General features: G+C 39.6%; 1 protein-coding gene across 1 annotated transcript in view; it reads right to left on the bottom strand.

The window, feature by feature from the left end:
• Positions 1-17,095, bottom strand: part of UBR5 (ubiquitin protein ligase E3 component n-recognin 5) — a 140,810-nt gene that overhangs the window by 46,989 nt on the left and 76,726 nt on the right. Inside the window, exons 16-21 of the mRNA XM_048841402.2 lie at positions 15,797-15,909; positions 8,790-8,933; positions 8,593-8,704; positions 8,219-8,373; positions 6,477-6,674; positions 3,602-3,812 (exon numbers count right to left, since the gene is read on the bottom strand). Coding sequence (XP_048697359.1) covers positions 3,602-3,812; positions 6,477-6,674; positions 8,219-8,373; positions 8,593-8,704; positions 8,790-8,933; positions 15,797-15,909 — 933 coding nt within the window. The remainder of the gene's footprint in view (positions 1-3,601; positions 3,813-6,476; positions 6,675-8,218; positions 8,374-8,592; positions 8,705-8,789; positions 8,934-15,796; positions 15,910-17,095) is intronic.

Below are 17,095 nucleotides of genomic sequence, written 5' to 3'. Positions count from 1 at the left end.
GGAGTTAAAACAAGGAACTTTATTACATCATAAAGACTTTCCTGCAAACTCTTTAATTTTTGTTTGTTTTAAATTCAAATTAGTCTTCCAGTTGCAAATTCCCTGGCTCTAGGAGGAAAGTATGTTGATGGGAAATGATTGCACAGAATATGCTTTATGATCTGCAAAAACATGGATCCTATGTTTTTCATTTTGCAAGTAGTATCCAGATATTACTGCTGTGTGCCTTATACATGTGTGTAATAATTATTGGAATAAGACTCTGAATTCAATGAACAAGGTGTAGAACTATTAGTATCTCTATATACAACAACCCAAAGAGTCTTAAATCTCTTCTAATGGCTGTACAAACACACAAAGGTCCTGAGTGCCAAAGGGAACCAGCATTTGAAAAGTCACTGCAAAAGAAACAATTGCACAGAGCTCCCCTCTGAAATTTCTCTGAGGTGTCAACCCAATAAAGTTCATCCAGATACTGACGACAAAACTATATCGTGCAGGCAATCATGACAAAAATCTATGATACAGCAAATAGGATCAGCAAGACATTTTCATTGGTTTGTGTATTAGAAAAAAAGTTTTACAAAAAAGTTGTAAAATTTGCATCTGATGAAGTGAGCAGTAGCTCACGAAAGCTTATGCTCAAATAAATATGTTAGTCTAAGGTGCTACAGGTACTCCTTTTCTTTTTGTGGATACAGACACTAACACAGCTGCTACACTGAAAAAAGAATTGTACAATTTAGTATAAACAGTTTCTCTCAAAGAGAACCGTTTTGTCTGGGTTACAACATTCCTGTGAAACAGAAAGCCACCTAAACACTACAGCACTGTGCTAACTAAAAATCCAGAAATTACTAAGGGCATGTCTTCATTACGTGGCTGTTTAGTTGCAGCACCAGCGCTGGGAGAGAGTTCTACCTGCGCTACAAGAAAAAAACACCTCCACAATACCTGCTTCCAGCCCTGGTGCACTGTCCACACTGGCACTTTACAGCCAGTGCTTGGGGGGGAGGGAGGGGAGAGGGGTGTTCTTTCACACCCGAGCAAGAAAGTTGCAGCTCTGTAAAGTGCCAATGGAGACAAGCCCTAAGTCATTTACTTTTAGTGCTTCTGTCTGGATAATGAAAAATTATATCGACTATATTCTTCTATAGTCCTTTACTTACTTCCCTATGAAATATTCTAGTTCAGAATCTCAGAAAATAGGCACCAATAAAAGTCATAAGAAATACTGTTCAGCAACATACAAGCTAAAAACAAAACATTTCAAGTTAAGTAGTTAATGCAGTTTACAAGGTCATTTTCTGAGTTTATTTTATTCAGGCAGATAATGTGAAACTGTAAAAAACCACCACACTGGATTTATATTCTAAGTTAAAAAATTTCACAAGCATTTCCGTACCAGCATTTAACTAGAATTGCGTAAGGTTTCTACTTTAATATGGTCAAAGTTCCAAGGTTACAGTATTGGTACTGTCTATATAATAAAAGCATACATAGCATAATAAGTGGTACCGGTATTAGCATATATATTTAACATTGCCTGACATTTTCTATTATAAGACCCTATTTCAGTTGCTTATAACTTTGCCAAACTCAAATCATTTGGACTGAAACTTCATGCTTACTGTTTTAGGCTTATGTCTTTTTCAAAAAGTTTAAGCCAAATTGGTTCAGCTGTTTCTCAGAAAGATGAACAGTTTAGTCCATGTTAAAAATTTTATAACTGTTTCATTGAGAAGCTCAAGCACACCCTCTTCAGAACCTGGAATTAAACCCATTATTCCTGAGTCAACATTCCTTTCTGCCATCCCTGTCTAGTGGCAGGTCAACAGAAGATAACCTTCTACCACTACTGCTACTGTTAGCTCAAGTAGGGAGGTCTGTGCATGGGAACTAAAGAGCCCAACCCTACTTACGAGGAGGGGAGTAGTCAATATTACTCCACATGATGGAATTTTTATCTTTTTGGATTTTAAGTTTTAAAGAAACCTGGTAAATTACATTATATAATATATAAATTATAAAAAAAACTGTCAAAAGAATGTTACGGTTGCACAGTCAAGTATTCGAAATTAGGAAGAGAGAATATTAAGGTTGCTAGCCAATGCAACCTTATTTCAGCCCTCTTGTGGATATGCATATTAATAGTCTTTAATTACATGATCACATAGTATTTTTTCCCACAGGACCACTGCCTCAATCAGTGCACATGATGGACGGTGCTCTGGGAATAAGTGTTGCGTAGTGAATGAGGCGGTTGTCTGTAGGACCCCTGCCTCATTTCTGTCACAGAGATTGGAAGGTGTGTAATGAATGAGACAGGGAATTGCAGGAAGAAAAAGGATGGTCTTGCAGTTAAGGCAGCTGTATGCCACTCTAGAGAGTTGGATTCTGTTTCTGCCTCCCCCAGTACCATATAGAAACTCTGTGGCAAAGTCACTAACCAAAATTTCCACTGGTGACCACTATGTGCTCCTTGGGTAACCAATCAGAGACATGTGGGGTTTGACTTGTGAGTGATCCACACTTCTACAACTGAGATTAATGAGAGTTGTGCTCTGAATGTAGAGAGTGTTTTAAATGGCTAAATACTTTGAAAAAAAAATCAGGCCCACAGCTTCTCAAACTGGGCTCCCAAAATTAGTTGGCACTTCTGGATTTAGTCTCTCTGCTTCAGCTCCTCATGCGTGAAATAGTGATACCACCACCCAGTCACCACAGTGGCCTTATGAAGATAAGTTCATTAATGTCTGTAAAGAACCAAGATACTACTATGAGAGCACCACAGTAAAGCCCATGAGGAAGTTAAATCTTTATTCAGTGCAGGGTTTGGATGGTGTACAATAAATAAGGAATGGGGCCACACATTGAATGATGAGGATAAAAGAAATATTGAATAGCTACCCATTTGGTGAGCACTGTCCATCTTGTGCACTGAATGAAGTAGCCCTGTGGAAACAATAGTATGTGATCATGTAATTAAAGACTATCATAACGCATATGCAGAAGGGGGCTGAATTAAAATGGCAAAAGTAGCCCTAATTCTGGCATTTCCTATCTTTTGAGCATTTGACTTTGCAAACTTAATGTTCTTTTCATGTGTTTTTTTTTTTTGATGCAATAGTATTTTAAAAGCTATAAAAAATGTCAGTCCCTTACAACAACAGAAAGCCCTTTGTTCATATTTTCCAATACAGATTTCTCAATGGAAGAAATACCAAAGACACCACTAAACATTAGACTAGTTATTTGATAATCCTGGAAAGAAAATTTAAACAACTGTGTGCGTACGTGCGTGCGTGACCCCAAGCTAACAGTGATATAAAGGGACAATCTAAAATTTTCAGATCTGGGTACTCTAAGTTTGTCCTAAAACCATAGTTAGGTACCTACATAAAGTAGTGCTGAGCTCCCATAAATCCCAATGAAGTAAGTGGGAGCTGCATATGCACCACACCTTTGAAAAGTTGGGCCATTTATTTTAGGTGCCACATTTTAGGCACTTGTTTTGAAAATTTTGGCTCTCCTCCAAATATTCTTGAAACTGTATTAAAAAAAGGTAGTTTCAAAAAGACACTCATGATACATTGCTCACCCTCTTCCTCTTTAGTTTCTTTGTTACTGGTTGGGAAGCATACAGATACGCAAGCATGTAGAATATTACGATTTCCATCACATCTGTGGCTGAGGAACGTCTGCAGCATTTGTAGATTCTGATCCAAGACAACAGCTTGTTCAAGATTCATCAGGTATTGTCTGCAGGCCTCATAGTCACATCGGAGAATATGCTGCATTAAAGTCTGTTTCTGTGCTCAGAAAAAGGAAGAAAGACTTTAATAAAATGGAACAAAAAATTTAGACAAACAATTCTAGATACTTCTGGCTTTGCATTGAAAAATGAACATGCAAAACTTAAGTCTAAGATGTTCACTAGTAACACAGGAAATGTTGAATACAAATATACCAGAAGAACTTTTTTTTTAAATGTTATCTCAACATCATTTCATATCGAGTCTGACTGTCATTTCTACTATAACCAAATAATAAAAGGAAATTAAAGAAAAAGGACATGCTCAAATACCAAGCATCTGTCAAAACTACAAAAGCTTGGCTCTTGGCATCATACCTGGTTACATCAATTCAAAAGATAAAGGATTTCTATGATTCATGACTATGTAACAGAGCAAAATGGTAGGATTCAAGGAATACAGCAAGTGGTCTGTATAAACTGGCTTTTAGAGGGTTTTCTCTTAATGATTGGTAGAACCGGGATGGAAAGGTTGAAATTGTCTGGGTGACCACTTTTCCTCCTACAGATGTCAAGTACCCCAATGCGAGACTCAATATAGGTCTAGTACAGGGGTCAGCAACCTTTCAGAAGTGGTGTGCTGAGTCTTCGTTTATTTACTTTAATTTAACGTTTCGCGTGCCAGTAATGCATTTTAACGTTTTTAGAAGGTCTCTCGCTATAAGTCTATATATTATATAACTAAACTATTGTTGTATACAAAGTAAACGAGGTTTTCAAAATGTTTAAGAAGCTTCCTTTAAAATTAAATTAAAATGCTGATCTTACGCCGCCGGCCAGCTCAGGCCACTGCCAGCCTGGGGTTCCGTTCACCTAGGCTGGCAGCAGGCTGAGCGGGGCCTGCGGCCAGGACCCCGGCTGGCAAGGTGCAGGCAGCCAGAACACCAGACTGGCAGCAGGCTGAGCGGGGCCTGCGGCCAGGACCCCAGACCAGCAGTGGGCTGAGCGGCTCAGCCCGCTGCCGGTTTGGAGTTCCGTCCGCCAGCTCCTGCCAGCCAGGGTCCCGACTGCTGGCCCCACTCGGCCCACTGCTGGTCTGGGATCTCGGCCCTGCCCACATAGAGTGGGTACCTACCTTCTCCCTGGTTCTAGACCATTCTCCTCCTCTCTCTCTGCACTGCGCTGAGGGTGAAGGAGCAGGCTGGGGGTTGGGGTGTAGGGTCTGGCCAGGAGCTAGAATGAGGGAGGGGACTCTGGGTTGGGGCAAGAGGTTTGGGTGTGGAGTGTTTATCTGGGAAGCTCCCATTTGGTGCGAGGGGAGCAGGTGGGAATGTGTGTGTGGGGGGTGGGGTAGTGCAGAAGCTCCCGTTTGGTGCTCAGGGTGGGGGTGGGAATGTGGGTGGTACAAGAGAGTCAGGGCATGGGGTGTGGAGGGGGCTGGGAGCGTGTGAGGAGGGTGCAGGAGGTCAGGGCAGAGGGCTGGGAGTGTGCGTGGGGGGAAGCAGGGGTCAGGGCAGGGGGCTGGGGGTGTGGGCTAGGGTCCTGGGGTTGCTCCCAGCTCCCTTCCCAGAGCGGCTCATGGCAGGGGGCTGGAGGGGATATGCCCTGATTCCACCTCCCTTCCCCAAGGTCCCATCCCCACCTCTTCTCCGCTTCCTCCCGGAGCGGCAAGCATGCTCCCTCTCGCAAGGGCCATCAGCTGATCAGTGGCAGGGAGGGAGAGGAGGAGGGGCAGGAATCCCGCAGGCTGGGGGAAGAGGCGGGGGAGAGGGGAGCTTGCTTGCCCTGCAGCAGCTGGCAGGACCAAGCTTCTTCACCCTGCCCCCGCGGGGGAGCGGAGAAGAGCGGGCTGGGGCAGGCAGGATTTTTAATGGCATGCTGCTGCCTGCCAGGGTCCTGGCCTGGGTTTGGCAACGGGCTGAGCGGGGCCGGCGGCCAGGACCCCGGCAGGCAGCAGTGTGCCATTAAAAATCGGCTTGCGTGCCGTCTCTGGCACGCGTACCACAGGTTGCCGACCCCTGGTCTAGAATGATGTGCAGCAGTACAGCACACATGATAAATCCATTCTTTAGGGAATCTGCTAATATACCACAGCAACCATTTAAGAGGAAGTAGTGGAGGTTCTTCCAGCATGTTTGGCATTTTGCATAAACTAGTGTACAATATACTGTATAATTATTTATACGGTGCTGAAGGCGTATATGGCACTTTACAGAGGATTCAAGCAAGAGGTCCTTCCCCAGAGATTTTATACGTCACAACAGTGGAGATTCACAAGAAATCACTCCTATAATTTCTCCTTTAACATTTCCTGCACTAGTTCAAATTACAGGCAAATTGTAGTGCCTTTACAGTAAGATGGCAAACTTCTGATCACTTGAGAAAACACATACATTCATAATAGAATAATACAATATTATGCAAGACACACTAGTCAATATTTTAAACTTTAGAAGCATAATCCCTAATAATTCTAACAATTATAAAAGAATAATTTAAAAATCTCATACTGGAGTTGTGTCAAAGACCTTTTGGTTTACTAAATAGTTGTGTTTGGTTTTCATGTTTATAAAAGATTACTTAATTTAAAACGACATCTAAGAGTAGAAATGCAATGGTAATTTAAAGAGTTAAATATCAAGATGCTTTAATTTACCGTTTTTAAAAAGCAGTTATTAAGATTACCACGTAGTAATGAAGTAAGCAAAACACAGAACATTACCTCAACAGCCATGATGATGATAGCAGCTTTCTTTTTGATGGTTGAATTAGCAGGAAGATTTGTTAAGGAATGAACACCCATTCCAAGACTACTAATAGGTGGAAGATCAAGCCAGTCGGGATCCCTTATTCCACCCATGCAATCTTTTGCCATTGGATAGATAGTTCCATTTCCATCTCTAAGAATAATAGGAGATTCCTACATAAAAATAAATTAACACCAGATCACCATTTTTCAAAATCATGTAATATGTATTTCTACATTTAAATCCCTCCTAAAGACTCACTTCTGTTATGCTGCCTACAGGAAATCTAGTTGATTTGAAATTCATAACCTCTTAGATTGAGCTCCTTGGGACAAGAACCACCCCTTCTTGAATGACTGGGAAGGGCCTAGCACAAGTGTTAACTTACTTTAAAAATGAAACCTCAATTAAAATGAAATATGTATCAATCCTAACAATACCTGGATCTTTGACACCATAATTTATTGAAAAATACTTACAAACCCGAATGGAAACAATGAATTCTATACATTTTCAGTGCCTTTGACAAATTTTCTTACATATCTTTACTAAAGATGTGGATCATACAAAAGCTTGCAGAAATCACTGAATATTATTTTTTCTGTTTCTTCTTCTAAACACCTATGTATGCCTGCAGATCCATTATTCACTTATGTCACCTAAGCAAGTCATGGACTGCCTACACTACATAGAAAACATATCAATATTGCTGTGTGATATATTTTCTCTATAGCCTTTATATAATAATCTGCATCAAGAAATAAGCGATATGCAGTTAAAGATGGCCCCCTTACATATTCATTACAATACTGAGTTAAGTCTGTTATTCAACCTTAAATTTGGGATTACCTGACTTGTGTATTTAGCCAGGCAAATTCTACACTGATTTAACATACTTTTGACCCGTAATTTCTATTATTTTAAAAGGGGGAGGGGAATGACAAACTTAAAAGAAGCAGATTAACATCACAGGATTTAGAAACTCTGATTTGCAAAATATTGCAAACAAAGCATGCAAGTCCACAGCCAGCCCTATTTGTCTTTACACCAACATTGGAACCTGATCAACCTTGATGCCACAGGAACCCAAAGAGGAGGCTCCATTTAATAAGATCGTGGGTCTGAGAAACATTCAAGAAGTTTCAGTCTTCTGGAAGTGCTTCCAGGAGACTTAGTAGTTCAGAATGCTCCTAAGAGAGGATGTGCTGCACAGCCATGTGTCAGTGATCACATGTTCATTAAGCTCCTTATAGACACATTCACTTCACATCCTATTAGACAGATGCTTAACAAGCTTAACACACTGAGCATGAAATAGTTTTTACTATTTTCAAATGTTCAGAAATGGGTCAGATGAAAATCTTCTTTCCTCCTGAACAAAGCCATATCTGCTGTTCACTGAAGTCTTCACTGAAGCAGTGGCTACTTCCTCTGTAATAAAAATACTTTGCGCCTTCCATCCAAGGATTTCAAAGTTCTGATATGTGATTTTCAGACATGTTTAAAAGTATTTAAGTGCCTAACTTTCAATGAAAGTCAAGGGAGTTGGATGCCTAGCTCCCTTAAACCATTTAAAAATCCCAGCTCTTCCAAACCTTAAACGAGTTTTAGAAAAGTAAGCAGCATTTCCATTTTACAGATTAGGAAAACTAAAGCACTAAAGCACTTTAAATGACTAAATTCTAACAGGGAAATTAACAAGAGAACCCAAACAAACCTGTCCAGCTGTAAAAATGGCAACACTTCTCTCATTCTGACCCAGGAAAGCAATGCTGCTAGTGGGGAAGTTATTTTCTTGCTCAGCTTTCCCTGTAGCAAGGTCAAATATGCAGTATCGAACCCAGTTCCCAGTCTTCAGGACAGCATGCACTCCTTCATGGGTACATGAACAAGAAAGAAAAAATTTAAACATCTCTCGTTGATGGCGTTCTGTAATACAACAGAACACACATACAAACCATTGCATCTCTAATAATTTGTTAAATCAACGCAGACAAGAATGCACCTTAATTTGACAGTTGAAATGTTTTCTACAAAGGGGAAAAAACACTTCTAAGAAGTGCAGCAGGGTAGTTTACAGAAAACACTTACCTTTTGAATCTACATTCACTGCTAGAATCTCTGTTTTTTCAGGAATACACAGCTTTTTAGGAGTCCTTTGGAAGCAGTCTGGAACTTTTGGAGTCCCGCCAGTTTTGACTACCTAAAAAACAAGAGCAAGATTTCAATATGCAAACAGCATGAGGAAATTGCAAATTCCTGTTTTTTTATTTCTCCATCCAACATACCTGGAGTTCATCTATTCTGAGCAGCCTACAATCTTGGAGAAGGGAAGAAGGATCGGGATCTGAACCAGAGCTGCTCTGACAGTTTGCATTACTGGATGTGCCTGGAAATTTCACAGCAACATAGGCACCATCCACTTTTAGTACCTACAAGCAGAAAATATTAAATATAATTGATGTGTTACTAAAAACTTTGAGATAAAGCTGTAAAGTAGTTTTATGTACCCTGAACCTTTTTGTCAGAGCATAGAAGTTTGATCTGAGACAGTAAGTCTTAACTCGGAAGCCCCTAGCTATTAGGGGTATTATTCTTCTGCAGTTACTGGGTTCCTGTGCACCTATTTGTTTAGACGGATTTCTTCATGCCTATCCCTAATCCAGTATTTGGAATGACTACGAAAAGGAGCCGCATGACAGTAACCGGTGAACAGAGTGGTCTTACTTATCTGCCCCAATCCAATCTCAAAAATAGTTTACTATTAAAACTCGAGTCTAAGAATGCAGCCACACATACCCAGGAACATTTACACTACATGCATCTTTCCCCTTACAAAAGCAGTCGAAAGCCTCAGACACTTCTTCTGAAATTTTAAGTGATACTTGCCCTTGAAGAGTTGCTCATTATATATGCATGACTGGTATGCTTGCCAAACAAGTTCCTCAGTTTAGCATTGCATTCATGAATCACCAAACTGCAAAGCCATCATGTCCCTTGGTCATTCCAGCTGCAGTCACCAGTCTCTCAAAAGTACAAGAGAAAAATAAGCAGAAAAAGTGTAACGTTCCTTTAACTTTTGAGGCTTCTAGGATGAATCAAGGTCCAATAATACTTTCACCTTTTGGTCAAAACCAGGTAATGAGACCTGCCTTCAGATTTACTAAGGCCTTCATCACAAGGAATAATGGTAACTCTGAAGCTTTTGCTAGCCTCTCAATTAAGTGAGATTGGTGCAGGTACCCTGCCTGCAAGGAAAGAAAAGAAGTATTTTGTTCACTAGTCAACTGCTGCACCCTCCTCTACTCCGATGGAGTTGTAAGGAGTAGGAGAGCTTCCCTCTAAATCTTCAGGGTAACAGAGACTCCTATGGACTCGCAACCCTTCTCCCAACCAGTTTCAGGCCACCAAGTGCTTTGATGGAAAAAGATGCTTTAACACCCTGTATCAAGAGAGATGGCACCAAGGCTGGCGACAACGTAACCGGCAGTGTTACAGGCAGCGGTGCCAAAGCATGAGGCACACTCACCCAGAGATGGGAGCGAGCTTGATGCCCTATTCCGCGTCAATTAATACAGAGCGTACAGGATTGACAAGTTGTAAGAACATGGTGTAAAGCCACAAATCTGGCCCTGTCAAGAGAGAACATGTTCTAGACCAGAGTTTAGCTAGCAGGAATGGTAATAAAAGAATGATGTTGCATGGAGGACTCAAGCAGTTTGATCCAGGCATTCCAGGGAAAACTAGGCATAGAAAGTGTCAGTAAATAATCTACACTTGAAGGGAGGCTTCAGTGCCAGTTTCTCCAGCGATCTGTGCTGTAGACTGAGTGTTTGAGACCACAGTGAAGCCTTGGCATAACCACTGCTTTAACGTATGGGAGCTCACAAATGACTGTTTAAGTGTTGCTATGGAAGTCTTCACTTGTGCCTCTTCTAAAAACAGATGGCTCTGTACAGTCTTAACTTCTATCACGAGCACGGAGAGCTAAGAGGCCATCTTCCATGTTTCCTTCTTTCCCATCTTCAAGACTTACATAACCTGCTACAGGGGAAAAAGTTGGCGTTCTCTCCAGCATCTAACAGATCAACACATCTTCCTAAAACAAATCTGCTCTAGACTTCTTCTGATCACACTTCAGTAACCATTTAAAGCAACTGAGCTGCTTTTTATATAGTCAGTAAAAAAGAAATACAGACAGAATAAGAAAAATGCAGTGACCCTAAAAGGAAACGGTTTTTTAAAGGAGAAGCACCAAAACTGAAAATCTTTATTTAGAAAGAAACTAATGGTCATTCAGAGTTGATTTAGGAAAACCAGGGAAAACCTTCATTCAAGAAGATTTGGGAGAGAAGGGATTAGAAGCGAGCTCCTGAAAAAAAGACCACTATGGTAGCTCCTTCATTGACAAATGCTACAGTAGTTATTGGCTTTTGTGTGTGTCAGACTAGTCAGGATAGACCACCCACTGACGAATCAAGCAATCAACTGCGAAGTAAAAACTGGATGCTCTGATCCCAGTTATACAGAGAACACAGACCCAAGAGTTTGGATATATTATATACTTGCCTTTAGAAAAAGATCAGTTGACCAGTATACAACAGCAAAATTTTCGTAAAATTAGTCAAGTTGCTCAGACTCGTTTTTATTCCCAGTTTATTTTAGTCTCAGTTCAATGAAAGAAGCTCACTACTAAGCCCTGGTATTTTATTCTTTTTAATAAAAATACCTGACTTAGAAATCTCTTTCAGAAACAGAATTGTTTGCTAGACATTCCACACTGCTAGTGCAGCTTCTCACAATTTGTGCAAATTCCATCAAAAACTAAAATACAATATTCACTTTACAATTTTAGCAACAGAATATATGCATATGTTGTACACAGTCGTACATTCAGTAAGAGTTAGCCTCTGAGAGTTGTCATTAAATAGACAAAACTTATTTAGAACAAAGACAAGCAGATAAAAATGCTGACGTTTAAATACGTTTCCAAAAGCAATATTCAGCTTCCATGGCATCTGCTCACTTTCACTATTCTCTCTTTATATTCCACCGTAGTTTTTCAGTATTTTAAAATTTGGTTGAAAAGGAAATATTTTAGTAAGTTTGCCACTTACCACACAAAGATATACATTTACTAACATTGAACACACACACACACGCTTTCTTGTGCATTTCATTAAGTTATACTAAAAAAGTGAAGTGGAGAAAAAAATATTCTGAATGATCAGGAAAAAAAAATTTCAATGGTAAGTTCTGTTCCTCAGCAACAAATGGAGGCAATTCTGCTGAGGTTCTTCTCCTTAGGGCTCAGTGTAGAAGTCTATGTTAGACTGACACTCTCCAGTATTAAAGAACATGGAAGATGACTATTACAGAGCTGATCCTTTCAGAAATTACATTTTTCTGCATAAATATTCCATCTCTCCACGGTGACTGGATTTCCTCTCCAGAAAGCAGCACAGCTAGCCAAGTGAAAGTGCAATTTTACATTTTTAAACCAATTCACCATGGGACTGAACAGGACCAGTTTAATAGCTTGCCCTATTTCAATATAATCCATACTTATTTTAATGTAAAGAGAAGACTACTTCCTTACACTCAGAGCATGTACAAAAGGCCATGCCTAAAGGAATAATGGATTAAGACAAGTACAGCCATGAAAAGGAGCTACATACCCTTTCAGAGACTATGTTAGATGTGTGTACGTCTAAGGCATCTTTCCTATGGGGTTGAGGCCCAAGGCAAAAATTCCAGAAACTAAGACAAAGACTAAATGAATTTGAAGCACTGCCTAAAAAGATACATCCCAATTTTCTGGCCAAGCTTTTTTACCCATTCAATCCAATTTGGGTATTACACACAAGAGCAAAAGAAAAATTTTGGCTTATGAACTTAGAAATGTACACTATCTTGAACTCTCAATCTGATCCAGGATGTGTTTGATGGACTGAAGCTGTTTGGGGAAGCCCTGGACACTGCCAATAGGAAGCTTCAGAATGGAACTGCAGCTGCCAAAGTACAAGACAGAAGCAGCTTCAACCCAATTTCCCTACACTTCTGATTTCAACCATTCCAAGCAGCAGCATCTAATAGTTAAAATAGCAGGTGCAAGACTTTGGTGCTGAATAATATTCACTCCCTGTTCCTGTATCCATCTGTTTTCACCACCTTGGCAACCTTCTAATTAGGATCTCCTTGACTCATAGGGCTTCCAGGAATATGCTTTGGATTCCGTTCCAAACCCATGAGGATTAGGATTAAAGTGGAACATCAAAACTAGGAAAAAAAAAAAATACAGGTGTGGGAAATAGCCTGAACCTACATCCAAGAGCTTCCATCTGATAAGTTCTGCTGCTCTCCTGTCTTCCAGTGTCTTTTAAGGATACAGGTTTCAGAGGAACAGCCGTGTTAGTCTGTATTCGCAAAAAGAAAAGGAGTTTTGTTTCATATTCTCTGTGTGTATATAAAGTCTGCTGCAGTTTCCACGGTACACATCTGATGAAGTGAGCTGTGGCTCACGAAAGCTCATGCTCAAATAAATTGGTTAGTCTCTAAGGTGCCACAAGTACTCCTTTTCTTTTTAAGGATACAATAAACTAGGAGTTACTGCACTCAGACCATTCCTTCTGTGTAGTACAAAAGGAACAAATACACATCAGTATATCTGAGGTGTCTAAGGTAGCAGGCCTTAGGAGAAGATTTTCATTGAAGTTTCCTCAAGCTATGGAAGTCTCACAAACCCTGATCTGTCCGAGCCCTGATTTCATACTGTAGGAGGTTGTACAAAACATCTACTTTTCCAAAGATGGTGGTGGCACACAGAGGGACAACTGGGAAAGAATAGGATTGAGTCCATTTCAAAACTGGGCAGGTCATCTTGTCTTTTTGACATGTCTGATAACTGTTTGCAATTTGGAAGTCTGTATGCATCTAAAAATTAGGGATACATGCAATGTATAAATCTAAAATAGGAGGACCCAAATCCTCTTTTCATTCACTAAAGAATTAAAAAAGGTTAAACAATTACCAAGACTACTGTTGCAAGATGAACAAGCCTGGCTATTGTGGAGGCTTGCAAGACAGAAGCATAATGAACAGTATTTTTCAAGTGGATATTAACAGTGTCCCCAACTTGTTCTACGCAACTTCATGGACAAAGACGCTAAGCAATCTGAATCAGTAAGGTTGCAACGTGCATTTCTCTGCCCTCTTTCACTGGAGATTACAAGTGCATGTCTATTTTTGCATGCTGGGTTCTGGAAGCTACTGTTTATCTAAATCTTTATTTTGCTATCTATTTTTATACTATTGCTTGCAACTTAAAATTGGCTGACATTTATATTGTATTGTACATTTTACAGTGCTATATAAATATATAGGTAGTAAAGTTTCCCTACCTTAAAGAATTTACAATCTAAGAGATATAAATGGCTATTAAAACAGTACCATAAATGAGTAATTGTGCGTAAAACACATTCCTGGCCATCAAGAGTTCACATTCTAAAATAAGTCAACTCGATATCTCATGATTAGAAAAACGAGGGCAAAAGGATGGACATGAATAACAGCAGTGCAACTGTGTGATTGTTTTGGTTGGTAATACAAGAATTGGAGACAGAATTATTTTTTCCAAACTGTTCATTCATGCCTGATACCATTTCTTGGAAGAGAGGAATAGGTTTTGTAGGCTTCATTTCTGTTCAGACAAAGGAGAGTCTGCAGAGATTACTGGAGAAGGAGGGAAGCATTCTTGAAAGCAGTGGGATTGGTGGGTTGGGTAAAGATCAGCTGGACCTGTCCCTTTCTTTTTCATAGCTTGAACATTTTAGTTTTACTTTTAAAAACATTGTTTGCATTATTATGGTGCCATCTAGCCTTCTATATTTAAAAAAAATCAGCAAAGGTGACTGAGTTGTCCTGATGGGTGGGCCTCCTTACTAGCAATTGTGGACATATGTAAGTTGTAAAAATTTACAGGCAGAAAGACTGCTATATTTGCACATCACAAAAACAGTGTGCACAAAACAAATTCAACCTCATTTATTTTATGTGTATTACAGTGTCACGTAGAGGTCTCACCCCAGATTTAGCACTATTGTGCCAGGTACTGTACACAGACACAGCGAGAAACCGTCCCTGCCCTGAAGAGCTTACAATCTAAACGGAAGAGACAGACAAAGGGCAAAGAGATTAAATGGCTTTTGCAAAGTCACAGACCACATCAGTGGCAGAAATAGTAACAGAATCCAAGTATCCTGATTCCCAGTTCAGTGCCCTATCCACTAGAACACACAGTCTCCCCAAGAGAAACCTGAAAATGCTTTCGGGTGTTCTTACACAAATAACTCAATCCTCCTGTATGCAGCAATAATCCATATGAGAAAGTGGAAATTCATCATGGGATCTTCCCCTTTCAGAAAGGGAAGCAGTGCAAGTTTCTGCAGTTCACTACAAATTGTGCCGGCTTTTCCGCAAGTTTAGAGAATACAGCAGAAAAATGCCCAACTGACCTCATCCCTCCTAACTAATTTCACGAAGCCAGAACCAAAGGAGTGTTGGAAACAAAGGGCAGTGCAGTGTAGAGACAGTACCTCCCTCTTCGGCACTCTTGATCCTGCGCAAGATCTCTGAAGGCAGGTTCACCTTCACATGTGGGTTCAGACAGGAGCTTGGGGTCCTGAGATATATAGGAACAGACAAACTGCTGTTCTTGAATAAAGTAAAATGTCCTGCTGGTGCCATTTAGTAAAAAGTGAAATAAGATTATTCCCCAGTTTCCAGTAAACATGCCAGTTTATTTCTACTCTGAATCTTGTTCTTGTTTGTTTTCCGGGGTCCCATTTTATCAACAGATTTGTTCAAGCAAATTTTCAGGTGATGCTGTCTCAAAAATGTAGTTTATTTGACCCACCGGATTTTGCTGGACAGCCCAGGGGGCTAAATTCCTTCCTTTATAAGAACTTTTGAGCAAGGCCAAATCTTTGTGCTTTCTTCCAATGCTAGGCTTGAATCAAGTCCAGGGAAAAATCAAAGATTACTTCTTTCACAGTCAGTGTCTTGGACTCAGAGTGTGTTTGCAGTTGGTGAGCATCAGTGATTGTGTTAAGAACAAACGTTAAAATATGACAAAAGTTGTGCTAGGAAGAAGCACAGCAAACAATACTCCCATCTGTCCCCAGAACTGGGTCACTTTACAGCCAAAGTAAAACCAACTGAACAGTCAGCCAATCGAAGGGAAAGGTTGTTTCACACCAATTAAAAGGAAAGCAGTCAGAATTCATTTTAAACAAACCTTGCCAACAGGAACATTCTTAACATCTTCTACAAACACGACTTCCCGAAGAGACCACTGCTCTTCATTCACTTTCTCTTCTTCTTTCGGCGCAGGAGTAGACCGTCGTCGTTCTTAAACGACAACAAAATAATAAGTACCAAAAAACCTGCAACTTGAAATATTTCATCTAAATATAGCAGAGGTCTTACTTTATGCCTAACACACACACTTTGCAGAAGTGTACCATTACTCAAACAAAAATTTAAATCAGAAGTAAAATTTAGTTTGATTCTAACACTGTCTGAAGTCAGGGTAGCATGACAGAATTTCTCAATGTCACTTAACTGTTTTGCCAATAAATCTCTACCAAACAGTAAAGCTGTTCCATAACAACAAAAAGAAACTAAAAAAAAAAAGTCTATTAAAGCTATGACTTCCTTAGTTATGTTAATTCATTCCTAGCCATGTCTTTTTATTCCATATGTTAAAGATTCAGAGTATTAAAGTACCAAATGTTCTTGTAATGTTACGGTAATTACGATAAAGGAACCTAAAAAGCTGAAGTTAGCATAAGATCCCTAATTCAGACATGTTAAATATGCTGCATTAATTATGACATCCTTGCAAAACTCTGCCAACTAGCCCAGGGCAATATTTGACAGATGAATAAAACAGTATTACTGTGGTAAAAGTCATAGAACACATTTTGGACCTGGGTTGCAATGTATTCATGGCAGTCTTATAATTTTGTTTTAAAGATCAACATCTGAAGAGCAAGTGTTAAGATGCACATTTGTATTCTTGTTAAAAGCGTAACATGGCTGAGTTAACATTAGTATGAGGCCCTTTGCTTCCTTACTTATAAGGGTTCATATTAACCAATAATACATGAACATCTGATTTCATATTTTTTTAAATAAAGAAACAGGAAAGGTTCATAAACTCCACACATTTATAGCCCTGCACTTACAGATTTAAAATTCCACACAAATGTATAAGCACAGGGCTGAAAACATGGGGTCTTTTAATAGCTGGAACATAACTATGTAAACACAAAGATTTTAGTGCTTAAACTTTTCTATGAAGAAAGATTAAACAGACAGCTATTTTAAGTCAAAAAACAGTTACTGAATTCAAAACTAATCTATAAAAGTTTTCTATTTTGAAAGCTTTCTATTTAGATATTGGCTATAACAAAATTAGTATTGTAGGTCAGAACCTAAAGTTCTCTAATCTAGGTAATTATGTGACTCTTCAGTACACTTTATGTGCATAACTGGAGGGACGGGGTCAAAATGAGGAAGTTGTTGAAATTAT

The sequence above is a fragment of the Caretta caretta genome, chromosome 2 (assembly GCF_965140235.1).
Source record: "Caretta caretta isolate rCarCar2 chromosome 2, rCarCar1.hap1, whole genome shotgun sequence".
Lineage (NCBI taxonomy): Eukaryota > Metazoa > Chordata > Testudines > Cheloniidae > Caretta > Caretta caretta.
This window is presented reverse-complemented; position numbering and strand designations above follow the sequence as displayed.